The sequence below is a fragment of the Phyllostomus discolor genome, chromosome 3, assembly GCF_004126475.2.
Source record: "Phyllostomus discolor isolate MPI-MPIP mPhyDis1 chromosome 3, mPhyDis1.pri.v3, whole genome shotgun sequence".
Taxonomy (NCBI): Eukaryota; Metazoa; Chordata; class Mammalia; order Chiroptera; family Phyllostomidae; genus Phyllostomus; species Phyllostomus discolor.
The window spans coordinates 173,856,056-173,883,742 of record NC_040905.2 but is presented as its reverse complement, the minus strand read 5'-3'; the positions used below and the strand labels follow the sequence as shown (position 1 = coordinate 173,883,742).

Sequence of the window (27,687 nt, the reverse complement as noted above, 5' to 3'; positions counted from 1 at the left end):
AGATGATGAAAGTGACAGTGGAGGTTAGATAACTTGCCCCAAGCCACACAGCTCCTCACGGCGCCTGGATCTGCCTGTCCTGAGAGCCCGTGCAGTGCTTTCCAGCAGTTTCTTTAGCAAGTACTTTAGAAGTTATCATAAACACGCTGCTGATGTGTAAAACGAATGCAGTGCCCACTAACACACAGCGTGTCCTATTTTTTCGTTTGATTCTGGGTCATTTTAAGAGACTAGTTTTTCAGGAGTCCCAAGGGGGAGCGCATGGGTTCATACTCTCAGGTCGGGGTGCAAGGGTTGGGGTTCAGGCACTCACTAACACTGCAGCGTGAGCTGTCTTCAGTGGTGTTTTCCTTACCTAGGTAATTTTGGGGTTCCCTTAAAATGTGGAATCCTAAGAAGAAAGCAGCACATGATTCCTATAGCTGGAAAAGGAATGTATTCTGTTACTGTATTTTTCGGACTATAAGATGCACCTTCCCCTCAAATTGGGGGGGAAAGGGTGGGTGCGTCTTATAGTCCGAATGTAGCTTAGCTGACTCTGGAGGGGAGAGGCTGTGGAGCGGGGTCATAGGTTATTAAATATTTTACCACATTTTTTGTTTCAAAATTTGTTCCCCTATTTTCCTCCTTTAAAACCTAGGTGTGTCTTATGGTCCAGTTCATCTTATATCCCAAAATATAGTAATTCTGAATCCTTTTACTGACATAACGATAGTTCTGCTGGCTGTTTGGTACAGTGATACTATCTTGTGTAAAGTAAAAGTGTTCTTCTGTTAATAGGTAAACTAGTAATACGGATATTTTTTCACCTTGAAATTCCTAGGAACTCTGTTTTTCTATACACATCAGACTTCATAGAGATTTTTTGTTTGCTGTAGTTTCTGACGCTTCTTCTCCTTTCATGCGATACCAGCTGGCAAGTGGGATGGTTGTTACTCTGTCGTTGGTGATGTTACCACCTCAGCATTGGGTGCTCTGTCCTCGGCGTCACTTCACTTTCCTTCTGGAACTTGTTCTGTGAACTGCTTCAGGATCCTAACCCTCCTCAGTGCTGGCAGCAGCAAGGCATGCTAGCATTTTCTGTTTGGAACCAAGAAACACATGCAGTTCAGGAAGTGTGGCAACCGTGTACATGCCGGGAGAATTAGAGGATGTAAACTTGGGCAATTCACTTATCTTTCTTGGACCTCAGTTTCCTCATTTATACATGAGGGGGTGTAGGTCTGGAGCCTTTAGAAGAGGCATTTAAGGCTCCCTAACTAAGTGAGGTCTAGAGTTCATGTTCTTGTGAAATTTCACTGCCAGTTCTTGGCTGTTACTATGTTTAATAGGTTTTAACGCTCCTGTAAATTTAACTATAATATCCATTTTTCCCATTTACAATTTATTAATAGCTTTAATGAATTGTGAATGGCAGTTTAATTAGATCATCTATGTATAATTAGGACAGCCAGGCCCCCCCCCCCCCCCGAGAGGATCTATTTTTCATTTCTGAGTATGCAGCTTACCTTTAATCTAGGTAATTAAGCATTTTTCAAAGTGGGGAGGCTTTCTCTATCTTCCTAATAAACATAAAGATCATTTTGCATTTTCTTGAAAAGCCACATGAATAAAATATGGAGAACAATTTTGGCTGAAGTTTTGTATGTGATCATAACCCAGACAAACATGACCTAAGGCAGTAAATTTAGTTTAGTGGTAACAAAGCAGTGTGGAATTTAAGAAAATCTGGTTTCGGTTTACTACTTATTTTCCTACTTTTTTGTGTAAAGCAACTTTACAGCCATTTCATATCTGTTTTGAGAGCTAACAAGGCTGGCAAGTAGATTTTCATTAAAGTGTTCTTATCTCTTTTGTGAAGGTGCCATATTAAACATGTGAAAGAAAATTAACCTTATCTGATGGGTGGCCTCCAATTAATAGCCAAGGAACCGTTGGTGTTTGGCTTTGCAGTGTGTTTTTGTACTTCCATTCGCATATGGGTGTGCCTGATATTCTGGGAATTTACAATACTTCAAACAAATAAGGAAGTCCCACTGTGAAGACAGACTCGGAAGGAACTGGAAGGCTGACAGGTAGGCCCCAGCTTCCCCAGCTGCTGTGCTTTGTTCTGTGCTGTGGTAGGCCAAGCCCCTCCGTGTTCTGGGATGAAACATCTCTCCTGTGCTCAGTAATTCTCTCTCTTTTCCCACGTCTCCTTTTAATTAAGGTCCTCCCAGGAATTGGGTGCATAAGGGGGTATTTGGATGTTGAATACTTGAATTATTTAGGTGTTCTGTTCACTCCAGTCATCAGCAGGTAGGTATGGAATCACAGGTTAGTTAAAGAGGCAGTGCGTCATATTTATGATGTTCGTTGATTATGTGACAGCACTCTGGTTAGTCCCACTCTGGATAAGCTAAATTTCAGTCACGGGAGCAGACCAGCAGACATGAGAGAAATGCTTCAACAGAAGAGATGACAGTTGAAGCTCCATGAAGCTCCACTTGCTCCCAAACAACTTTGTCACTGGCTGGTCCAGAAGGGGCCTCAAAGATGGGTTGCAGAATGGTTGAGTTCAGTGAGGGAGGAAAGAAGCATGGTTTGGGATCTGATCTAAAGAGGGTAGACAAGGTAAGGCAGATTGACGACACAGAGATGGCTAGGAGCCTTAGGAGAATGGTGACAACTTGGACCTTAGGCACAACTTCAAAAAATAGCCTCTTTTGGGGAATATATTGGGGTGGGCCAAAAAGTCCGGTACTTTTTCCGTAAAAAAAAGACACATTTTTCACTTTCACCAATAACTTTATTGATTCGGATACTTTGAGTATGTCAGCTATCTTCTGCTATTGGCTTCTAGTGGGTAGAGGCCAGGGGTGCTGCTAAACATCTCCCAGTGCAAAGACAGTCCCACAGCAAGAGGATTATTTGGCCACAATGTCAGTAGTACCAACAGACTCCACAAACCATTTTTGACGTGTTCAATCATTCACAGCACCTTCTCCATGCACTGCACACAACTTTTTTTGTGTTTCAGTTGTGTTTTTTCCTTTTTTGAAATAATAAAGCATAATATGCTGAAAATGTTGCATATTTTCTTCCATCTTCAATATTAAAATGACTGCACAACAATTTTGATAATTTTTTTAAAAAATGCATGCTGATATGACAGCTGTCACAGTGCAGTACAACAAAATTGTTTCGAAAGGTGTTAAAAACAACTAAGCACTACTAGAAATGTCATACAGGAAAAAAAGTGATGGTCTTTTTGGCCAGCCCAGCACTTGGCTTCTGAATGAATTTATGACAGAAAGAAGATGAATGGAGCCCAGATTACTTTGTTCAGTTGAAGCTTTGTGAGTCTGGTTACAATAATTCTGAAGTGCCATTTAATATTATAACTTTTGATTTAAAAAATATGTTCAGTGTACCAACTTTAAGAAATAGAGAAAAGAATAAGACAAATCACTAGGATCGCCACAGATACTGTATTACTAATATTACATGTCTGTATGTGTCATTAGATCTTGAACAGGTATCATTTGTTCCTGCGGCCTATTTTCTCCTCTACTATATGCATGAATATATTCTCTTGCTATCAGAATAATTTTTAAAGCATTACTTGGATAGTTGCCTAACATGATGTGGGACAATCTTAAAATAAGACATTAGTCATTCTCATGGTAAAGGTACTTGATTCCCCACCCCACCCCCAGCTCCACCCCCGATTTGCACTGTGGCAAAAACCAAGCTTTAGTTAAGGGTGGCTGTGCGTAAATGTATGTATTAGAGATTTATATCATGATAGAAATAGAAGGCACTTTTGAGTTTTTCTAGTCTGACTCTTATTGTACATAAAGGGAATTATGGCTCATATTTATGTGACGGCTCAAGGTCAGACATTGTACTGGCAGAAATGGGACTAGCCTTCCTGGTGTTCTTTGCCCATTACGTCATACCATGCTTGAGAAATATGACACATCGTACTCTCCTGTACTCCAGAGGCATTGAACCTGTGACAGCATATACTGTACTTAACGTCGCTGGGGCTCTTTTGTGGTTTGTATCTTGGCTTTATTTAAAATGATCTTGAGGCTTATATTTGGCTCCTGAACCAATATCCCTGAGGGGGAGCCATTTCTGTGGTTCTACAGCACAGGTTGCAAACACGAGGTCCGAGGGCCGATTCTGGCCCTCCACCTTGTTTTATCTGGAAGGGAACCTTGTTTCTACCCAGCAGCAGCGCTGAGCTCCTTGTCCATAGTTAAGGAGTAGTTACATTTATATACAGTCCTAATATTACATTTGGCCCTTTGAAGGTATCCTTGAGGCTGATGTGGCCCCAGTGAAAGTGAGTTTGACACCCCTGTTCTGCATGTTAGAATCATCTTCACATCTGTGTTGGCTTGAGAGCTTACAAGGTCAGAAATGGATTCTACAATGCCAGATAGCTGTTATTTGAGGTTATTAGCCTTATGTGCTAACTGTAACTAGTAGAACTACTACAAATAATGTTTTATTCATAGATATTATTCCTGTCCATTAAAAAGTCATCACTTTTAAAACATTGTCTCCTCTTATGCTGGATAGTCTGAATGTCTTTAATCAGTAGTCACATGAATTCTGGCCCTTTCCTTGATAAACCTGAAGGCCCTGAAACCCAGATGGGTAAATAGACTTGTTCACAGTTACGTAACCAGCTGGTTAGCGATTGGGTCCAAGTGCAGTAGAGTCCTGGGATTTGCAAAGACAGCTTGCAATTTAATTCAAAATTTTACTCCTCCAAAAATGTATAAAACAGAAAGAAAAAAATGGCATTGCCTGCATTCTCACAACCCAAACATAGCTACTGGTAACATTTTTGTAAATTTCAGTGTTTATTTTTTAAAATGTTTTATGGGACAGGAGGAGCTTTCCTCTTCCCTCAAGGTTTTTTGGGTGGGCCTTGTAGTCAAGTAGACATGAGACAGATTAGCAAGAGAAAATAACCAAATTTAATGTTATTGAATGTTTGGGAATCTCATATACACAAAAGACTCAGCGGTCCACACACATGAGAGGTTCAGAAACGGGAAGGGAAGTGAGGTGTACACACCATTCTGAGCTGGGGCAGAATGATAAGAAGAGCAGATGGTGAGGAAGTAGGAATTTGTCTCCCATTATGGGCAAGGTCCCTCATTCAAATTTTTCAGGCACTCAGGGGAGGGACAGAAGTTTCTCCTGAGACTTTAGCTCACAACAGTCCTTTTAACCACAGAAGCACATCTGGGGATGACTAGCTCTGAACCCCTATAGTTGTATGCATGAATTTTGGGAGTGAAATATTTATTGATCAACCTTTTTTCTTTGAACTCCTACTGTGTTCCAGGTCCTGAGATCAAGGACTATTATTAATATATGTAGTGGGGATTGATGCATTTCCTATCTTTGTGTGAGTTTTCCAGGAAACCTATTAAAAATGTCTTATTATTTTTTTCTTCCTTTGAGTAGAACAAGGTCTAATGAAGTGAGGGTTTGGGTTTTAATCCAGCATGTCAGTTCACTTTATACTCTGTTCAGCCGACCATTTTGCAAATGCGCCATAATACTCAGAAAGCAGTCTGATGGACTACGGAATTAGTAAGAAAAACAACCCAAAGTACATGTTCTGCTCAAGGCTGACCATCTAGTAGAATCATTCCTTGTATAATACATGAACATGCTTTAAGATTTTTCTTGTGTAGTTTATCTCGTTTTTCTCCTCAGAATGTGGGGTCTTGGGGAAGTCCAAACAGGGCACTAAACCACCTTACTTCTTTATGTCTTCTGACTTAAAGATCAGTATTCTTTTAGCTCTATCATCGATTCTGTTTTATCCGTGATATAAAGTCCTCTATAAGGGGTAGAGTATGTTTTTCCAGTTTCTTTTTTTAACATATTTTTTCTTTTTACAAAATAATGATTCAGTTTGTAGAAGTAAGAATGTGTAAGTTAACCTTGGGTGGTGTAGCTCAGTGGATTGAGTGCTGGCCTGTGAACCAAAACATTGCCGGTTCAATTCCTTGTCAGGGCGCATGCCTGGGTTGCAGGCCAGGACCCTGGTTGGGGGTGTGTGAGAGGCAACTGATTGGTGTGTCTCTCGCACATTGATGTTTCTCTCTCTCTCTTTCTCCTTCCTTTCCCTTCTCTCTAAAAAGAAATAAATAAAATGTTAAAAAATATATATAGCAAAAACAAAAAGGGAAAAGTTGCTTATCCCACCCATGCAGAGCTAATTACTTTTAACACTATTGTAAATCTGTTCACCCTACTTTCTGTATATAGATTGTTACTGGCAATGTTGATGGCAAAATTGGATCATAGCTCTTGAGTTTGGTAAAGAAACAATTCAGAGCCAAGAACTCAAATTATTATTATTAAGTTTTTTCCTCTTACTGATTCTAGAGAGGGGGGAAACGAGGGAGAAACAGAGGGAGAGAAACAGCAATGTGAGAGGGAAACATCAATTGGATGCCTCTTGTATATGCCCCAACTGGGGACCAAACCACAACCCAGGCATGTGCCCTGACAGGGAATTGGGAATTGAACCACTGACCTTTTGGTTTATAAGATGGTGCCCAACCAACTGAGCCACACCAGCTAGGGCAAGAACTCAGATTATTAAAGGTTATTTAGAAAGTTACAGAGGTAGTAAAAGCGAGCCTGCTGGGCTGTGTAGGATCAGAAGACAAGCTACAAAAGCAAAAGAAGGGCCCATGGAGTTTCTGAGAGAGAGGCAAAGACAGTGTGCTTGTGGGGAGCGAGGGGACAGGAATGGTGCGGCATGCCGCAGAGGAGAAGGGAGAGTGCTGAGAGAGTGGATTGAGAAGGTCGCAAGACTGTGTGTGTGTGTGTGTGTGTATGAAAATTTTCAAGAACTGGTATGGTGTTTGTATATGGATTTGTAATCCATTTTTTCCACTTAAATGTTCATGTATCATGAACATTTTCATATTAAGGGTAATACCAATCTTCATGGCTGCATAGTCTCATTTATTTTATTCATCCTCTATTGTTGAATGTTTTAAATTTTAATTTTTTGATGTTTTTAACCAATTGTGGGATATATATCCTACATAGCTAATATTTGCAAAATTTAGAATTACTTCCCTGGGAAAAGACCGCAAGCATGGAATCATGGTGGTGGGGTGGGGGAGGGGAGCCTATACACCATTATAGTACATGACAGCTATTCCTGAATTTCCCTGAGAAGCTGTTGCTCTTTGAATTTCCCCGTATGGTCATAGAATGCAAGTTTCCCCCTATTTTTCTTAGTCCTGTGTATTACCACTTAAAAGTCTTTGCCAATTTAATAAGTGAAAAGTATTGTTATGTGAATTAATATTTTTAATACTAGTGAGGCTAAATTACTTTTTAACTGACTAAAGTTTGTTTTTTTGATGCCTTTTTCTTTATTTAGAAATTCTTCTTTTTTTAAAAAATGATTTACAAATGCTTTTTATACATATTACTCTGAACTCTTTGTGTATTTTTTGCAAATATTTTCTCCCAGTGTGTTCAGTTCTTTTTTTTTTCACTTCTACTTCTTTTTTTTTAAATTTTTTTTAAAGATTTTATTTATTTATTTTAAAGAGGGAAGGAAGGGAGGGAGAGAGAGAGAGAGAGAAACATCAATGTGCAGTTGCTGGGGGTTATGGCCTGCAACCCAGGAAGGTACCCTGGCTGGGACTCGAACCTGGGACACTTTGATTCCCAGCTTGCGCTCAATCCACTGAGCTACGCCAGCCAGGTCACTTCTACTTCTAATGCACTGTGTAGTATGGAAGTTTATATTTTTTGTAGAATTGCTTCCAGAAGCTAATACAAAGGTGTGTTCACCAGGTCTCCCATTTCTGTGGGACTGTTTTACTTACTAATACTTTGATAAAGTGATACATATTTATAAGTTGACCTGATCAGTCATTCAGTATGGAATTAGTCTTCCTACTGTCTTTTGTGATCACAGAGTGAGGCCTTACCTATGAGAGGGCACAGCTATTTCAAGCAAGCCGCTTTTCTCTTTAGTGTAAGATGGAAGGTCCCGGGTCTCCCGTGTAAGGTAAATGTCACTTTAACATCTCTAGCTCTTGACCCTGTAATATGCACCAGGTGGGACATTAGGTCTCCTTGTTAGCCCTGATACTCATTTTTATTCCATGTCCTATATTTTTTACCTTTATAGAGTGTCTTCTGCTTTTTTGATGCTGGGTTGCAACCCTCTTCCATTCTTTGTCTACCTGACTCGCCTGTAAAATCCAGACTATCCCCTCATGCTATGTACCTCTGTTTTCTTAATGTATTCCCATGGTGGAGTTAACACCTCCTCAAATATTTTCAATTGCTCCTTATAGGCTGTTGAATCAAATCCAAACTCTTTAGCATGTGTTAAGTGGAAAAAGAACAAAGCAACTACAACAAAGCCAAAATAATATAAATATGTACTTTAGAAGGAGAGGGAGTGCATTTAGTTGCAAGCTTTCCTAACAAAGTAGTCTGATGTTTTCACTAGTTAGGTATTTGGCAACTCATTAAAGTTTTATTACCTGAGATGAAAACATTCTAGAATTGACTGTGATAATGATTATGTGACTATACTGAAGACCACTGAGTTATACATTTCAATTGGGTAAGTTGTAGGGTGTATTAGTTATGTCTCAATAAAGCTGTCATTTAAAAAGTGTGTTACTTGTACATTATAAAATTCCTATTTCTGTTATAGGACAATACAAGCAATAAGTAATGACTTAATCACCTTAGCAATAATGTTTATTAACAAGAATACACAGTCAGGGGAAGTTTCCTCACCTATATTCTCAACTCTTGTTTGTGGAATACCTAGAATATTGTCACGCCATTTAATATGTGGTATATTAACAGGCTTCTTATAAAAGTCAATGGTGAATATACTTGGGAAAGCCGTAGAAAGACAAGGGGATGTAAAAGTGATTATTCTAGTGTCAGCATTACACTAATGCATTTGGGTTTTGGAGCTCTGACTCAATGGTATGTGTGTGTGCGCATGTGTGTTTATATACATGGCTCTGTTGAGTGCCTAAAATGTCACTATACTTAGCAATGCTTAGTGTTAGTGATTCAGTATTTCTTTTTAAAAATTTGTTTTAATATTTTGTGTTCCATCGATTTTATTTCTGCCAACTTCTTTACTAGTTCAGGTAAGCAAGCACTGTCCAGGTGATGCAAGCATTTTTTTAATGACTGTTGTGACTTTTTGTGTTTCAGTACTTCAGAGAATATTGTACAGAATAGTGGTTGATTACTGATTGTTTTGTTTTTACTTAAACTACTGTTATTACCCAGCCTCAAATGTTATATTAAAGTGTTTTTAGGTCAATGTTAAAGAAATTGCATCATTGTATATACTCATGTATTAGTAATTTGGACATTTGTTGGGTCATGTGACCTAAAATCAAGACCCATTCCAAGAGTCTCTTTCCCTTTAACTCTAATTTTTTGTTTCTTGGAACAGTTCCATGGATTGTTTGGTATGAGGAAAGGCTCGATTTAAATTAAAGGGGTAATTAGTTTCACTTCCCCTTTTTCAGTCAAATGGTAGGAAGTCATCATATGTGCAAGCTTACTAAACATTAATAAAATGCACCAATGTGCTTTTCTCTGCTTTTACTTCCTCAAGGAACAAATCTCGGTGTCAGGATGTCCTTTCTTTCTCCTGCCTGCTGGTTATACATTTCTAGGCGTGATCTTTCTGAGCAAAGAGTAACTTGTATTCTTTCAGGAAGAAGGTTGCATTTTCCATGGGCAACTTAGTTAAGAGTATGGACAAAGGCCCTTGTTGTTTGAGACTCAGGATGACTATTGCTACTTAAACAAACAAACAAACAAACAAACAAACGGGCAAAAAGTGGAAGGGAGAATTTGCTCCATTACCACTGTGTTGCATGTTGGTTATTGTCACTGGCTTGAATGCTGGAGAAACATATGGCCATCAGGCAAAATAAATTAGAGTGCAGGATTTAAATTAATAAAACAAATCGGGGGGTGACTCTTTAATGGACTGGGGGAATTGTCTTGACATCAGTTAGTGGGCTGCCTCCTGTCTTTGGACAGTGCGCGTGAATGCCGGAGGTGTGTCACTGGATCGCTTTGGACTCGCTTACCTCGGGGAGAGCAAGAGCATTTCAGGGCCCTGTCCTCCAAGTTCCTGGACCAGTGATAAATGTTCCTCCCTCCACTGGTAAATGTTCCTGCTCTTTAAAGAAGCGGAATCTTAACAATTATTTTTGTTTTATCCTTCTAGGGGAAGTGAGAACCCAAATAATTTTCTAGTGTATTTCTCCATGGGGTAGTTGTTGAATCCTCCCAAATTATCCTTTTGAAAATGATTAGCTTCAATAGCCCTTGCTGGTGGTATTTGCACTAGTCACGAGACCCTCAGTAGGTACTATGGTTTGATCAATGTTAACATTTCCTCCCAAGAGAAGGTTATAGATACGTGAACAATGCATATGTTTGGCTTGCTTGTATGTGTGTGTGTGGTTTTTTTAATTCTTGCTCTTTCTTTTCAGAAAAGGGAAATATTTCTTTGAGTTTAGTTTTCATTTTATTTAAATCTCAGACGCTACAGGAACAGTGAATTTCTGTAAGTTCCTACTAGCTTGATAACCACCCTTGATGAGCTCAATCACTAACTTGTATTTTTCATAACACAGTCTCTTTCAAAGATCCTGTCATAGTTTTGTGCTTACTAGGCAGATATGGAACATACCCAAGACCTCCTCAGTCTTCCTAATGTCATTATTTGGAATTTTGGGGTGATATTAACTAAAAAACCGTGAAGTATTCTTCACTCTGAACACCCATGTATTTTGTGAGACAGCCCAGATCGCAGCTCCTCTTAAATGAAGCAGTACTTGCTCCCTCCCTCCAGCACCTTGATTCCTCTACCTCAGAAGGTAATTATTTTTAGAGGTGCAAAGTGAAGAAGCCACATGAGTAAAAGCAAAAACAAAACAAAAACGAAACTTAACTTGGCAGTTTTTAGTCAACTCCTTTGAATTAGTATTTGAATACACAGTAAATAATAGGTTGGTTTTTTTCTGCCTTATGAGAAATATAGTAAATGGTTTTTAATCATAAAATCTGAAAGCCACAGGGAACTCTTGAGGTTACCCAGGCCAATTTCCTCATCGTTGGCTCTCAGACCAAATGACCATATGCAGACGTCTGTCTCCAGTGTGGCTGGCTTCAGGGGGCCCCTCACATCTGCTGGTGCTCTTTCATTCCACACCACGCACCTGCCTGTAGCTCGTCCCCTGATGAACGTGAAATGAGGTCGAAAATGGCATTTCAGCTCAACCTGGACCTTTTCCTGTTATACAAATTTAATTTGTTGCTTTCCCATAGGGAGGGCCCCGTGAGCCATTCTTTCCTGAGGAAATATTGTTATTTACTGGTTGACTGAGGCCTTCAGCGTGCCTTCCAAAGTGCATCTTATTATTTCCCACCCAGTGCATTTTTGAAGCTTATGATTATGTATAACTGAAAAATCTGGAACACTAACTCTCAGGCTCTTTATTATCTGAAATGATGTTGAAAAATCTGTGGGTAGGTATTTATTCTGAAGGGTTCTTAGAATGTTGTTATTATTATGGCCTGGTATTTTTATGGCATCTTTATGCATTTTAAATAATGTTCAACAAAATCCTTTTTCTTTCTAAAGAAGTGTGCATGTAGCAATGTTGCTACTTTATAAATATAAGTAATTGGTGTGTGTGTGTGTGTAATTCAGAGGTTAAACAGTTTCATATCTTTCCTACATAAGGAGCTTCATTTCGTAGGAAATGAAATTACAGTGCTGGTTCTGCAGTCTGCTCTGACTCATCCATTAGCATAAGGACGTCATTCATGGCTGTGTCCTTGCCTTTTTACTGGAGGCCTGGAGAGCGTAGGACACAAATTGTCTCTTCTGTTTCATGTGTCTTCTCCACCTCAAGTCATTGGACCTTGTAGGTATACAAAAAGTGCTTTTGGTCGGAATGAATAAGCATTGCAAACTGAACAGACTTCTCTCTACCCAAATGTTTTCTTCTACAGACTTCTCTAAGAGTCTGGGATCTCCATCCACTTAGCTACTCAAGCTAGAAATCTGGGAGTTACTCTCATGTCTCCTCCCTTTCCACTGCTTCAGGCTAATTCCTAAATGATTTGGCTTCTCTCCAGTGTGTCTCCAGTCATTCTGGTCCAAACAACCATTATCTCTTTCTCGGATTGCTGAACTACCCTACTAGATTGGCCTTAAAATTCATTATTTACTTAGCGTAAATCAAACCATTTTACTTCCCTGGTTGAAATTCTTCAAAGCTGTTTAGTGCATTTAGAATAAAATTTAAACTGGTTTCCTGAAATATTATGCCCCATGTGACTCTTTCCCCACCACCTTGATGTTCCTCAGCCATATTGGCCCTCTTGTACCTCCCACTTGCCAGCCAAGCTTGCTCCCCCTTTGACCTCTGTTTCAGCTGGTTCACTGCCTAGAATGCTTTTTCCTTCTAATTTTCTTGTGGCTAGATCTTGAATATTCAGGTGTCAGCATAAAAGCATCTTCTTAGAAAGGCCTTTCTCTGGCTTCCCAAACTGAAGTAGCTGCTCTGTCACTCTGTATTTTATTATTCTTTAAATCTTTAATGCACAGCGTTCACCTCCTTCTGATACTTTATTATTCATCTATTTATCTAATGTCATCTGCCTCTCACACTTGCATGTTGCCTTTGTGAAAGCAAGGGACTGTGTGTCCTGTATCCTGTGCCTAGAAGAATGTCTGGAATGGAAATATACGCCCAATAAAATTATGAATAAACAGTTTAAGCTAAAAATCTCCAAGCACTATGGCTTTAAGTATTTTGGTGGTTGGAGAACTAGAATCAGGGCTGAGACTAGGGCAAGATGAGTAAATTACTTGCCAAGGATCCAGTATTTAATGCAGCTTCTCAGATGCTAGAATGGCACAACACTGTTATAATCCTGTTTTTGTTTAAAATTGTGATATTTTGTTCATCATGAATTATTTTGGCATTAATTTTGATTTTTAAAAATATTGCATTAAAATGCCATTTCTTTTGATTACTACATTTTGCCCTGCCCCACTTCCCGCAGCCCTGTATCAGACTATTCTCTCATTTTCCCACTTGATTTTGCATTGTAAGTTATAGCTAGTATTTATTGAGTCCTTATGTGTACCAGACACTGTGCTTTACTTGGATTAACTCACTGAAAACTCACGCAGAGCTGTAAAGCAGGCAGTAGTCATATTATAGACGAGGAAACGGGGTTTGAGAGGGCAGGTACCTCACCCAAGGTCACAGAGCTGTGAAAAGGAGGCACTGGGACAGGCAGCACCTGCAGAATACGCCAGTCATATGGGTAGAAATGGACCTAGAAATGAGAGAGAGAATAGCATTGTTGACATCTTTGCATATTTTCTCTACCATTCTTGAGAGGTCTTTAAATATGCAATGAGCAAGGGAGAGGTTGATCTGCTAGCTGGGTAGGGAGGTGGAGGTGGAGGAAGAGGGAGCAGATGGAATATCAGTGAGGTGCTTTTGGAGATTCAGTATGTTCCACACATTTCATTGATCACGGTTTGGGGGCACATTAGGGGACATGAAAAACCACATGTTTGGATCAAACGCTCTGTACTGTTTAGAAATGTTTCTTTGACAAATAGCTTTAAAGTGTAGAATGACTTATGGGACAATGTTTTGGGGTTATTAAAAAAAATCACTGTACACCACACATAAAAATATTTGTAATTAATTAAGTGTAAAATATAAAGTCATAAAAGCTAGAATAAAATACATCTGTGGGACTTTTTAAAGCCATAACTCAATTGAAGAAATCACAAAAGAAAGCACAGATGAATTAAATACAAATTTTAAATGCACCAAATTTTGCCAGTAAATGAAAAGAAAATGACAAGTCAGGGAAATATTTGTAACTAAGGATTAACTTTCTTTTAAAAACTCAATTGTTCTGAGAAATCAATAAGAAAGACAGAGTCCTCAAATGTAAAAAAAGAGGTATGTTTGTAGAAGAAATGCAGATGACTTAAATAGGAAACAAGTTTCATAAGAAAGATGTAAATTAAAACAAAAGTTTATTTTTGTTTCCCACATCGTAAGTGGTAAAAAGGATAGTGCTGCTTTAACGGTAGGGGTGGGGTGAAGAAGACTCTGATGGATGTGACAGCTGGTGCAGCTGTGAGGGTCGGACCCTCAGTGACTCATTCACCTCATTCCATTTGTGTGTCGTTCTAAGGAGGTGAAAGTTCAGGCAAAGACTTTTCTTCATCTTTTGTGAATATGTGTATCACATTTTTTATAATTGAAAAATAAGATATACTCACAATGTGTTTTGACAGGGGAATTCTTCAGTAATCACACACCTTTATGATTGTCTTTCACACATTCATTAACTTTTTCTGAAGAATAATTACTATCTTGGAATAATTATCATAATATGGTAAGTGAAAAAAAAAACACAGCATTATTTCAGTTTTAGAAAAAGAACACAAAAAGTACATTTGCCTAGAAAAGGAGATTGGAAAGAAATATAATAAAATGTTTAAATTTTAGCAGTTTTGAAAATTCTCGTTTTTCTGAATTTTCTGTAATAAATACTTATTTAGGTCAGAGTTGGCTTTTATTTTTAAATATTTAAATAAATGTTCTAGGATTAATAGTGTAAAATAAGCATTTCTATCATTATTAGAAAGTCTTCCAGTAATAATCTCTGTAACTCCTCCATTTAATGCATGGTGCACATTTATAACTTTTATGAGTTTGAAAAGAGATTTATAAAAAGCAAGTTTGTGAGGACAGAAGATGAGGAGCCCCGGGCAGATAGGAGACCTTGGTAGAGTCTAGCATCTTCTTCCTAATTAGTTATCAACCAGCAGAATCCTTGAACAAGTCACTTTCCCTCCTTGTAAAGTAAGTGAATTCAGTACTTCTCAAACTTTTTCTTTGAAACACACTCAAGAGTCAGAAGAGAGTAAACATTCACTCCTCAAGAAGGAAAGGATAGGAGGAGGTTGGGCAAGTTGGCTCAAAGTCACTCCCTGTAAAAGTTTTAGCATGAAAATTTATGTGAGCTTCTCTTCACCAAACTGTACTCATGTTAGTTTTTAAATTTTTTAAAAATTAGATGTATAATTATATACCATAAAATCCACCATTTTAAAGTGTACATTTTAATGGTTTTTTTTTGTTTGTTTGTTTAGTAAATTCAGAAGACTGTAGAACCAACCAATGCCAGTATGTAATACAGAGATGTTTGCCAGGGATACTCCATGGTAAAATGGATTTTGCAAGAAAATGCTGTTTCACCTTTGAGTAACCTTGGAAGCACTATCAGGGACTTTCCCAGGAGGACTTGACCACTTTGAGACGCCCAGGACTAGATGATTTTCTGGATATTTTTAACAGTTGCATTTTCAGTGCAGTTTGCCTGTCATTCTCTTAAAAACAACTTAACTGGATAGGTTGTTGTTAATAATCCTGATTACTGCCCACTTACCCATCTACTCAGTTTTCACTCACAGTTAGAGAGACTACATTCACTAAGTGCATGCTACTTTTAAAACTATGACTTTCTGCCAGACCTTGCTGGGGTTAAAGGGATAAGTGTCCCCAACCCTTGCCCTCGAAGGACAGTCTTTAAAGGAGACAAAGTTATGGTGACTTGGGTATTAGAGCCACTCAGTTTGAGGTTCAGATTTGTAATTTAAATGGAAGAAAATATGCAGAGGGCTGAATACATGCATTTTATAGTATGTGGCCTGGAACGTGGACAACACATGGATCGTATTTTGGTTCAGTGTTATTAAATCATTTTTATCTCAGTGCTGTTAATTTTTTGCAGGTGTGGGTTGATGATGTGCTTGTGGGTTGAAAATTCCGGTTCTGCTGTATCCAAGTTTCTGTGGAAGTAGCCCAAGTCCAGCTTTGGTGGTGCTGAGATTCCATATTGTAGACTCTTGGCCCAAACCAGTGGACCTTAAAAGTATAGCACTTGGATTATAATTGAGCTCTGTGAGACTTGGGTTTGTTCTTCACCGTTCTCTGTCTGGGTGTTGGCCAATCCAGAGGGCAGGACCAGGTCACTTGGCCTGAGCCCACACATTCATTAAAGGCTTCAGAGGGAGGCTTCTGATGGTTTGATGATATCTCCAACCAAATTCAGTCATCAGAGGCACCTTCAGGATGAAATGAGTATTTTCATTCTACAACTTTAAATACCACAGTTTTTATAACTCCGCTTTGCATTTCTTCTTATTCTTGAGAGCCTAAAAATAGTGGCAGTGGTGTGGGTGTCTCCGGGCCTTTGTAAAAGGCCCGGGAAAGGTGTATTTTCTACCTTTTTTCAGGATAAAGAGAATGGACCATGAGGGCCTTTGAAGTTCCTGACAGTGCAGTGTTCAGTGATCATTTTCCTGGGCCCTCGTTTGGAAACTGGGGACACCAGCATTCTTCAGGGCGGTGACAGTAGTAACTGAAGTGTCAGGGGTACAGAGCAGTTCTACATGGATTGTATTTGATGGCTCTTTTGATAAAATTGTGGTACAAGAAGCCAAATTATGTGGGAAGGAAGGAACCAGTGAGTCTATGATAGCTTTCAACAATAAATAATAATTCATTGTCATTAAGAAGTTAATGTATTACTCTTCTGGCCAATAATGAAAAGAAGGACAACAACAAATTTAAAAACAAAAAAACCCAGAATTGCCAGAAAATTGAACTGTATGGAAGTCTGACAACCAAGGAGTTAAAGAAGAAATATTCAGACTGGTAGAAGGGGCGGAGATGCGCAGCCAGGGCAGAGAGGACGCACAGCAAGGCAGCAGGTGAAGTGGGAGGTCCCACATTTTCGTGTGGATAAACTAGGAGGAACAACTGGGGAGCAAGACAGACGGTACAACCCAGGGTTCCAGTACAGGGAAATAAAGCCTCAAAACCTCTGGTGGTATAAACCTGTGGGGGTTGTGGCTGAGGGAGAAACTCCCAGCTTCACAGGAGAGTTTGATGGAGGGACCCACAGGTGTGAGCAGGATACATGGAGTAAGTATGGATTTGTGGCCAAGGCTGGATGTGGAAATCCTCTTGTGTTGAAAGATTTTGGCAAAGCCTAAAATGGAAGCATCAGATTGTGTGTGAGAGTTTGTATGTCTAGCTAGTGGTATGCTGTATTCTAACTGCTTACAAAGTGATGCTCCACAGTAGGGTAGTGAATTCACATTTGATGTGCCGATGGAAGGACATGTGAAGTGAACCGGGGATTGATCTCTGTGCTTTATTTTGTGTAGGGAGGAAAAAAAGTTAAGTATCCTTCAAAGCCAATTGTGCATGCTGTATGAAATGGTCTTTTTAATAGCATGATTCTTAAATAGTCTCATTTCTGGGTGTTTTGATGAGCTGGGATAAGAAAAGGCAGAGTACTTGCCCAAAACTACACATGACTTTTCTGGGGGGAGGGTTTCAGCCACTGAATGAGAAAAGCAGGAGTTTTGTGGGACTCATGCCCTTGTCTGTATTGATATGTCTATTAATGTTATTAATTAGGTAGGAGATATATTCAAATTAGCAAAAGTGAAACATCCCCAACCCCTGCCCCGACAGGTACATTTTATGTCAGGGCTCCTCGCTGGATTTTGTTTTATAAGTGGCTTTGGAAACAGATTTCTGTTTCTTTAGATAGGGCAGGAGTTCCTTGTGCCCTGTGCAGTGAAAAGAGATTAGCCATCACTGCGTTCATGAAGCAGTCTCCTGGCGGGGAAGTCTGCTTTCTTTCATTCAGAGTTGCAGAGTTGTGAAGTCTCTCATTATACTTTCATGTGGCCTTAGAAAAAAACATAATTTTATGTAATTTGGGAATAGCTGGGGCTTTTTATTGTACCAAATATCTTTTTTGTACTAATCCCTAGTAGACTGTTAAAATGTCCCTTTCAAACTGCTGAGAATATTGTATGCGTCTATAAAAATAGGAGAAATCCATGCTCTTTGGATTATACATTTGTTAGGAAGCAGTCATTTATTTTTTCCGTGATAAAAATCTCTGCAGAATAAAGAAGTTGAGTTTTTTGGTTTTTTTTTTTTTTGGCTTGGTTGATGGTTTAGTTCATACCATCAAGAAAGTTAGATACTTTCTTTTGAATCAAATCCAGTATTAGTACAGAATGCTATTTTAGTTAACTACTTTTATCATTCTGCCTACAACATTTACATCACATAGATTTTTTCTCCTAAGTGAAGCTTTGGCTTCATTTTGAATTTGCTGCATTTGTATAATTAAATCAAAGTGTGAACAGCAAGCTCGAGAGTGAAATTTACTGGCAGGGATGGCCAGTCAATTGGAATGTGGCACCAAGATTCAAAATGGGTCCCCATTAATAAAACAGCATTCAGAAATTCAAAATCAGGTTAAATGGATAAAAGCCGGCTGTGGACAAAGCCAGGTTGAGACATTTTTGGACTGTGGGCAGTAGAAATTAATTATCTGAATTTGTGGCAGCTGTGACCAGCTCTGACCAGTGGGACCTTGAACATCTCGGGTGTTTCGGGCACTGACATTCCATGCAGAACTACAGCTTCCCCTCTGCAAACGCAGACTCCCAGCCCCAGAGCTGACCCTCGAATGGTGGGGTATGAACGGCTCCACTGTAAGTGGACTGCGAAGCACAAACCCATGTTGTTGGGGTCACCTGTAGTGACAAATCCAGACTGGGCAGCTGAGGGCTGGGCTTGAGCCCTCCATGCTGGTTGCTACTAGCTGTGTCGTCTTGGCCACGGTGCCTCTCCTCCCAAGGCCTTTTCTGTTGCATGGAATGAGGAGGAACACATCTCCCTCACAGATTTTTGAGAGGTTAAAATGACAGTATATTTCAAAGTGTTTGGCAATGCTGAATGGATTGAACACAGATTTCTCTGGTTTCCTTGAAAGAGAGAGGAGAGGATATTCAGGAGATGGAGGCCACTGTCTCCCCTGACTGTGTGAGATGGGACTTGGGAGGGGACAGAAGAACGGGTGCACGTGCATGTTCTGGGGGACCAGTGCTGGATTTATTAGTACTTTGGGGAGAGTCAGGAGCCTGGATTCTGTTTGGGGCCCTGTGATTTCTTCATTGTGATTGGCCTTCAGAAGAGTGTTAAGAGTGTGAGTTAGTGATTAGGAGCCAGTGCTTTATAAATAAGATATATAAAGTAAGGGAGAGGAAGAAGAGGGTACCCTCCACTCCCTTGCCTTCCTGCTCCTTCATCTTATTAAGCTGCCCTGTCTTTCTCTTTGGTGTTGTAGCAGTCAGGGTCCCAAGTGTGATGTGGCACACTGCAGCTGGGTGACTGAGGAGTTATAGGGACCTGGAGAGGGCCACCCAGTTGGGGCTGGGCCTTCTTAGAGGGGACACAGCATATCTTGGTGCTCTTGCAGTGAGGGAGCTGGGGGAATAAATGCTGCTTCCTCATTCTCCTGCTCTCTGGTCTCCTGGTGTCTCTCATGGACTAAATCCAAGTGGAAGACTGAGGACAAGAGAAATGTTATGAAATCCTTGCTGGTTGGCCTCCTGGTGCACCAAGCAAGATGAGAAAATTGGGAGAGGAACTCTGGGTGTCTGGAGCAACAGGAAATTATCTTACTTTGAAGTTGATTTTGGGATTCTTTTTTCTTAACTGTTAATTTCCTTCCCATTAATTCACTGATTTCACATTCTTGGAAGTCTGTGATAGTGTGTTGCCCAGGGGCTTAGTGAGTAGGTCCAAAGGGTTGCCAAGTACAGACTAACTACTCTTGCGTGCTTTCAGTGAAACACCAGCCAATGTAGTTTATATTTCGTCTCCTACTTTGTGTTTTTATTTTTTCACTTTTGGGGGATGAGTACACAGAAGTTTCTCTGGTGGCCAGGAGAAAGAGGTACTGTTGCCCGATTTGCTTTCCTTTTCTTTGCATACCATTAACCTCACACACTGAGATTTCTGTTATTGTTGTGGGAAGAAACTCACAGAGATTCTCACTAGATGATTAGGTCTGTGGTTGGGCTCTCAGAGCAAGCCTCCAGTGATAGGGATAATATACAAAGAAGCAATCTAAAGTTTGTTTTTTTTTTTTTTTACTACATACTTTGTATTGCTTGGGAAAGTAAAGGTATTAGTTTCTTTCTATAAATTGTTGACTGATAATGAGAAATGATTTCATAGCTTTATTTCTATTAGAGATGCTGCTTTTTAGATATTTTTTTTCAGTATTCACAGCTGGAATTATATTCTGCCAACCAGCACCCCTAGAAATCAATACAGTTGATGTCCAGAAACATCTTCATTCTTATCTGGATACTGTGCTTTCTGCATACCTCATTTTAAAATAAGAGAAAGTATCTAGAAACTTTCAGGTGTTTTTCTCTTACCACTGTCTGAGCAGCATTTGTGTAAGTGCATTGTCATTCCCAGGTCCAGATCCTGGCTAAACAACCTAGCCTCCTGGGAGTGTTTCGGGTATTCCTTAGGGAAGAGAGCGTTATCTAGTGTTATTCTATTCAGAAGATGCTGTTACCATTGTGTTTCTTAGAAGATACATGGTTACACATCACCATCAAAATTCATGTTGATTGGCTTCCAAAGGGGTGACAGGTAATTTTTTTAAGCTCCTCTGCCTCTGAAATGGACTCTCGTTCTCTAATTTTGCCAAGTGCTTACTATGGTGGCATGTCATCCTCTGGTGATGCCACTCTGCTGTCCTGGGATGCTCCTCTGAGCAGGCTGCTGGGGGACGTCAAGTCCAAGCTGCCGTTTCTAGTTTAGTGGTCTGGGAGACTGGGAAGGTGTCATGGTCTGATGAATTTCTGTTGTCCATCTTTCAGGGACAGGAGAGAGTGGCAAGAGTACGTTTATCAAGCAGATGAGAATCATCCACGGTTCGGGATACTCTGATGAAGACAAAAGGGGCTTCACCAAGCTGGTGTACCAGAACATCTTCACGGCCATGCAGGCCATGATCAGAGCCATGGACACCCTCAAGATCCCCTATAAGTACGAGCACAATAAGGTAGGCATGGCTGCATGGCAACCACCGGCCAAGCAGGCCACAGTGCGCCTCTGGGATGGATGCCTGGTGGGTTTTTGCAATGGACATTTTTCACCTCATCCTAAATGGGACTTCTAAAGGTCCAGTAAGTTGTTTTTAGTTGTTTTTCTTAAATATTTAAAGTCACATATATAAAAAATTGGAGTTGTGTTCTTAGTCATCGACAAAGGACGTACTTGGATGTGTGATGACAAATAGATGGAGGTTTAAAATTTAGGGGCGCACATTGCACTGAGAAGACAGTTTGTAAGTTCAAGACAAGCTGACCAAAGTGAGGGAATGCAGAGAAGAGGCGGTAGCCTTGCTTCAACCTCCCACTCCTTGTGCTTCCTTGAAAACAGAATGAAAATAGCAGAAGGCCATTCTGTCCAGTTTAATTTTGGATGTTGTGACTTCCTTTCAGAAGTACCACAGGCTTTATTTTATTTCAGAATAGGTCCATCTGCCATATCCAGTAACCTTTCAGACATGTTTCTCTGTAGTTGTGTTAAAGTCATGGAAACTTCTGAAATCATTTGCTAAAGAGATAGGAAAAAAACACTGAAATCTGCAGCTTTCTAGAAAACCAGCACACTTGTCCCGTGTCCAGCACACTCTCCCAGTTGAAATAGAAGACCAGGTTTACACTTGGGTGGAAACACATGCTGTCGTTGCCCACCCTGCGGATGCTGCAGATACAGGATCTCCAGCGAGGCTGCTGCTGCGTGTGGCGCCGGCCCCAGGTCTGAGTGGCACGGCAGGTGCCCCGCGGAAGCTCAGAGGCAACAACTGTCGCTACACCAGGGAGTGACCCCGGTGCAGGGCCCCCATCCCGAGGGAAGGGAACTTTCTGGAATTTGTGGGAATGTCTTTATAGTCTGATTTCTTCCATTCTGTTCATCCGCCAGTACTTCCACTGTTGGATGCAGTCTTGCTCCTTAGGGCATATGGGTGCTGGTCTTATAGTCAGCCAGCAAAATCTTACCTCTTGTTGACACAACACTGTATTTCTACCTACAGTTTGTTTAGGGTCTTTCATCAGAACTTCCATTCTGTCAGTATTATCAGTAATGTACTCTGGAGGATAGTCCCATATACCAGGTTCAGTAGTTAACAGCAAGGAGTTGTTGGCATGCTCTGTGTGACTGAAGAACAGATTTAATTCACAAAAATGAATTATAGATAAGATAAAGCAGTTTTGTGTACCTTCACTTCTGTTAGTGTCTAGAAGTTTCTAACTATATGAATCATCTTCAAATCAGGCATTTCTGTTTCTTGAACAGTTCCTTGAAATTAACTGGCTGTTTCTTATCTAATGATATCTTCACACTTATTTTTTCTATGGCAACAAGAGTCTGTCCACAAATAATGGAGAGACCCTCCACAAATACTCCTTCCTGTTTCTGTTCTCAAGAGTGAAAAGATCTGGGAGCATGTGTGAGCCTGGGGCCATCACGCCTGAACCGGATGAGACTGCACGGATATCTGAGCCTGAATTGAAAAGGGTCAGGATTTTTTCCCTGAAAGCTCATGTAATGAATTTCTGAAATAGACAACATGCTTGTTTTGTTGCAGTTGTGAGACAGTTCTGTTGAAGGAAACAAAAAACTTTTTTAATGCCAGTGACTTTTCCAAAGTACAATTGGTGGATAATGTGATGACCTGATGAATTTTGACTGAGTTACTGTATGTGTGCTGTGATTGATGTGTGTGTGTGTGTGTGTGTGTGTGTGAGACAACAGACACATGTTGCCAATTTACACCTTATAATAGTCTCCCTAAAGAATACCAAAAAAGTCATCTTTCTTGGATGCTCTGGAAGAATCCTTCAGGCTCTTGCCTTGATGTTAGATTTTCATATGAAGATCATTTGTTGTAAAATCATGTAGTTGTAGAAAATGGTGTGGAATTTATGCCTTATTAAAAAACACCTTGAAGAATACCTAACAGTGTGTGTTATTTGAGCTCTTTGTATGAATTCTAGTTAAGCAGACTTTACTGTGAATACCATTCAGTGAGAAATCAACCTCATAAAAATTATATTAATATGATTTTTTCTGAAATACCATAATTGTCCTGTGAAATCTCCTATGTCTCTTGGTTTTTCAACACACTTCCTAAAAATGTGACATTATGCTGACCTGTGAATTAAACATCCTTTTATGTTTAATCCCCTCTAAGTCATAATGTAAATTACTTTCACATTTGTCCCATTTTCACTGCAACATTTATATTCTAATGCATCACACTCCCCTTGCTTCATTTGGCTTCCTGAGCTCGGCCTGCCCTTTGGCTTTGTTAATGCTTGTTGAGGAATTCTGTTGTTTCCTCCCTATTCAGCCCCTCTGCGGCTGCCTCCCAGAGTTCTTCTCTGCTCTCCCCCTAGTACTAAGTATTCCCACCCTCCTTCAGCAGAACCTGTCATGGGTTATTTATAATTGTCTAGCTTGTGTTAATTATGACAGTTTTGGTGGTGCTCTGATTTCCTGACTAGACTCTATTGAGCTCCTTGAAAGTGAACATTATGTTAGTTCCATCTTGGTATTCTTCATTGTCCCTGGCATTGTATCCTATACATAGTAGAGGCTCAAAAAATTTCTTGTTGTGTGAACAGTTGAATCATTTGTAAGCTTAAACAACAGAAAATCTCTTCTTTCACCTCTGAAGTGATTGAGATGATTATTTACATCAACAGATAGGTGTCAGAATCGTTTATCTGCATAACAGAATAAATGCCTGTGCTGTCAGGGATGCAGAGAAGTCTAGCCAGAGCTAGGCAGAACTTGACAATTCGGGAAGAGACGAGGGAGGGGCTCCCAGGAGAAGAGGGATGGCTGAAGAGCATGTTCAGAAAAAGGAATGTGCATGCAGTGTATAAATTGGCCAGTTTACCTTGAGTAGAATTCTTCCAGAGGAGAAGTGGAAAATGAGAACTAAAATATGGTAGAGGATGTGCTTGTGAAAGGTTCTGAATCCAGGCTAAGAAATCTGAATTTTATTTTCTCATGTTTATGATACTTCATAATAATATTTTATGTTTTGGTTAGAATTTTCTACAGAAGTTTTTGGTTACAGTATGCTTTATATTTTATAGTTTAAGGGGTTAGTGTGCATTTTATTAGCAATTGCTGGAAAGCAGTGCATTGTGATTTATATTATTTTGTAGTACAAAAGATATAAAAAAAATAACCATTTCATTTTTTGAAAAGCTTCTTTGCTCCATCTGCCACATGGCCCTAACCTATGGTAGTAACATGAATAAAAGCAAAGATTTTCCAGTACTGTCCAGCCTAACTTTGTACTTGCTTCTAAGTTCATCTATTTTATAAGGCAGAACATAATTTACAAGTGATATGGCTTGTTCTGAACTGGAAAACTATGTCCAGTTTTGTTTGTTTTGAAAATGGTTCCAGCTACGAATGCCACCCCAGAATGTTGTAGTCTCCTTCGCTCCTGTGTGTCCCTGCACTGACTCCAGAGTCCCTTTTGTTGGCCGGGATGCCAGTGCGGGGGTCAGGGGAGTGCAGACTGCAACCCCTGCCCTGAGAGGTGGTATGGCACCCCGTAACTTTTCGTAGACCTTACCCAGTGCTCCAGGGATCACCAGTTTGGGAATGGCTTTTGATAAATTTCAAAATTTTACCAAAATAAAGATTAATTATTTCCCGAGTGTGTATGCACCATCCTGGCCTTGGATTTTTTTGCCTAACAAGTTATGTTTGTAGGTGAGCTGCTTGACTCAGCACACATGAGAGAACTTCTGATATGTTATGAGCTAGGGTTTGTTTATTCCTAAATGGCACTTTGCGGTTTCCCTAAATACAACTGTTGATAGCTGATGTTGAAAGGGACTAAATACTTGTCACTTAGTCAAACCAGACATTACATTTAAGGTGCCACTAGGTGAAAGGCACTTGATGGTGAGATTATTGCATCATTCCTTACTTTCCAAAAGGGAGAGTTTTCATTACTACTATTTTCCGTTTTTCTGCCTTATATAAATGTACTCTTCTGATCTTTGCTTTGATGCTGAAATCAGCTCTTAATAAAAAGGAAGAGATGAACAGTTTCTGTGCTTAATTGGCTAAGAACTACCTTGAAGGTCTACCTGGGGAAGTAGCTCATAAGGTTCTGACCCTTGATTTTTATGTACTTGCTGTCTGTACCTGGCAGTGGGCATTCTTCCTTCATCGACTGCTGTATTTTACATGCATGTGCTCTATTTTGTCAGTCACATTGCAAATTGCCTTTCGGTAAGTGAGCTTCTGGTTTTATGATTCATTGTTTCCTCCACAACAGGCCACAAACATTGTAGGAGCTTTTTGTTCACTGAGTGGATCTCTCCAGATACAGATCCTGGTATCCCTTTATTGTTGCCTCGGAATTTCTGTGAACTGTGAAATCAAGGTGTTTTTATGGTTATTTCAAAGTATCAGCAGGCCTTTTGCCAATCCCAGGAAGAGAAAAGAATCTGATGTGGTGCTTCTTCAAGAAGTTATTCAGTAGATCTGAGCCTCACGCTTGTGTTGGGGAGCCAGCGTCACCTCCTTTGTTCTGGTTCCTATTTTGAGACTCGTGACTGCGCTCTTTGAGCGCCTGGCCAGCAGTGTGCAGGCCTCGCACGGTTTCCTTTTTCTCCTGGGTGCACAGGCCCAGGCACATGTTGCTACAGTACCTGTTGTCCTCTCCTCCGTACACTCTAATAAGATAGGACTTGTCTCAAGGCAAGTACCTCCTTAAACACATTTAGAGCTTTCTGAATTTTCTGTGGTTCCTAAGAAATCCAAGCCCAGAAGCCATTTTCAAAAGAAAGATGTAGCCAAGATTCTGGAGAACTTGCCAACTTATCCCTGCCTTTGATCAGATGAACAAGAAACTACTATACTTCTTTCTTCACCATGAGGGAATTCTCTTAGTTTACAAAATGCTAAGAGCTTGATTTCATGTTGGCATTTCTCTCCTGTATAAAAGCAGAAGTTAATCAGTACATATTTTAATCTGTTCCTCTGAAGAGTTGTATCAGTCAAGGTTCTCTGTTGTAAGCAACAGAAGCCGACACTGGTGAACTGAAGCAGGAGAACTTGGGGGACGGTGAGGTCCCTGAGAATGGAGGAGACACCGAAGGACTAACTATTGGAAACCAGGGCAGGTCTGAAGAACTCATCTGTGAGACATATGAACTCTGACCATTTTCAATCTTCTGTCAGTCCACTCAAGACTCAAATTCCTGGGAAAACCTGGCTGATTGGCCTAATCTAGATTCTGTGCTGTTGCTGTCTAGACAAGGCTGGGCAATTTGATTGACAGCCCCTGAGGGAGATGTGGGTACAATTAGTAGAAGAAGGGGAATGATGCTGGTACAAATCACAATTATCCACTGCAAAAGCACACCATCAACTTAGAAAATAAATTGGCGTGTGAATTCTCTGTAGAAGCAAACCCTTCAATTTTGCTCAGCATTTGCTAAGCCTGTCCTAAAGTACAGCCGCTTGTTCTGGGCTTATTCAGGGCTTATTCAGTGTGGGGGGCAAAAGGAGGGTGAGGAGTTAGTGATTTAGTAGCAATTGTACATGAAGGAATCATGTAGCTGAGTTGCCTTGGGTCTGTCACATCTCCTCCCTGTGCCTAAATTTCCTCATCTTAAAATGGGGCAGATGATGGGTTTCTTTTAAGTGTTAAATAGATAATGTATATGAAAATGTTTTATCAGTGATTAAAAGACAGTTTGGAAGTTATAATATGAATTGTCACCATGAAGAAAATGAAAACTATGACCCTTCCATTTTTATTAGAATGAAACAAATAGAAAATAATTTAAATAGCATGACCAGATAAAGTTGAAAATCAGATGCAGGTTTTGCAGGTATTATTAGTGATGGTTATTTTAACTGGCTTGTTGTCAACTAGCCAACAAAGACAGCCTGCACTTTTTCATAGGGAAACTTTTTACTCCTGATTCCATACATTTTTGAGAGGGTTTTTTTTGTGTGTGTGTGTGCTAGTAAATAGTTTAAAGGAATCTGCAGACTTCTCATGACTGATTTGGTCTGGCAGCCACCTTTTTTGCTGAATACCACTTTCTTCCTTCTCTTAGGACTTTTATTAGGAGCTGACTCATCACTGATGCCCTAGTACCTATATCAGCATTCATTGTCACTTTGAATACTTTCCTTTCTCTTTCAGTACCTTACAAACACGTCCTAGCCACATTTTCTTCTCCTTACTCTATCCATGCCCCGTTGCAGTTCTTTATTCATTTTATATCCATGACAGTCATGTAAAAATAGACAATGAATATGAGATTTTTTAAATTCCTTTTTCTTGGCTAAAATTAATCTGTAATCCAAGGCATGCTATTACTTATCCAGAATGACAAGAATCTTGAGTTCAGTTTCATCAGAGGAGACTGTGCAGCAAAGAAAGGCTTGGCAGAAGACTAAAGCTGTGTTCTTTTCTCTTGGGTGGGGGTACATGTAATTTTTATATACAGGAAAGCACACACATCGCCACTGTTGAGTCCATGTATTTTACCATTGTGAACACATCTGCATCTAGATCTGTTGCTCTGGATCGGCATGACCAGAAGTGCAGAAGCCTCCCTGT

General features: G+C 39.9%; 1 protein-coding gene across 1 annotated transcript in view; it reads left to right on the top strand.

Annotated features, from left to right (window-relative positions):
* Positions 1 to 27,687, top strand: part of GNAQ (G protein subunit alpha q) — a 259,407-nt gene that overhangs the window by 72,265 nt on the left and 159,455 nt on the right. The window contains 1 exon segment of the mRNA XM_028526246.2: positions 20,882 to 21,066. Within this exon segment, the coding sequence (XP_028382047.1) occupies positions 20,882 to 21,066 (185 nt within the window).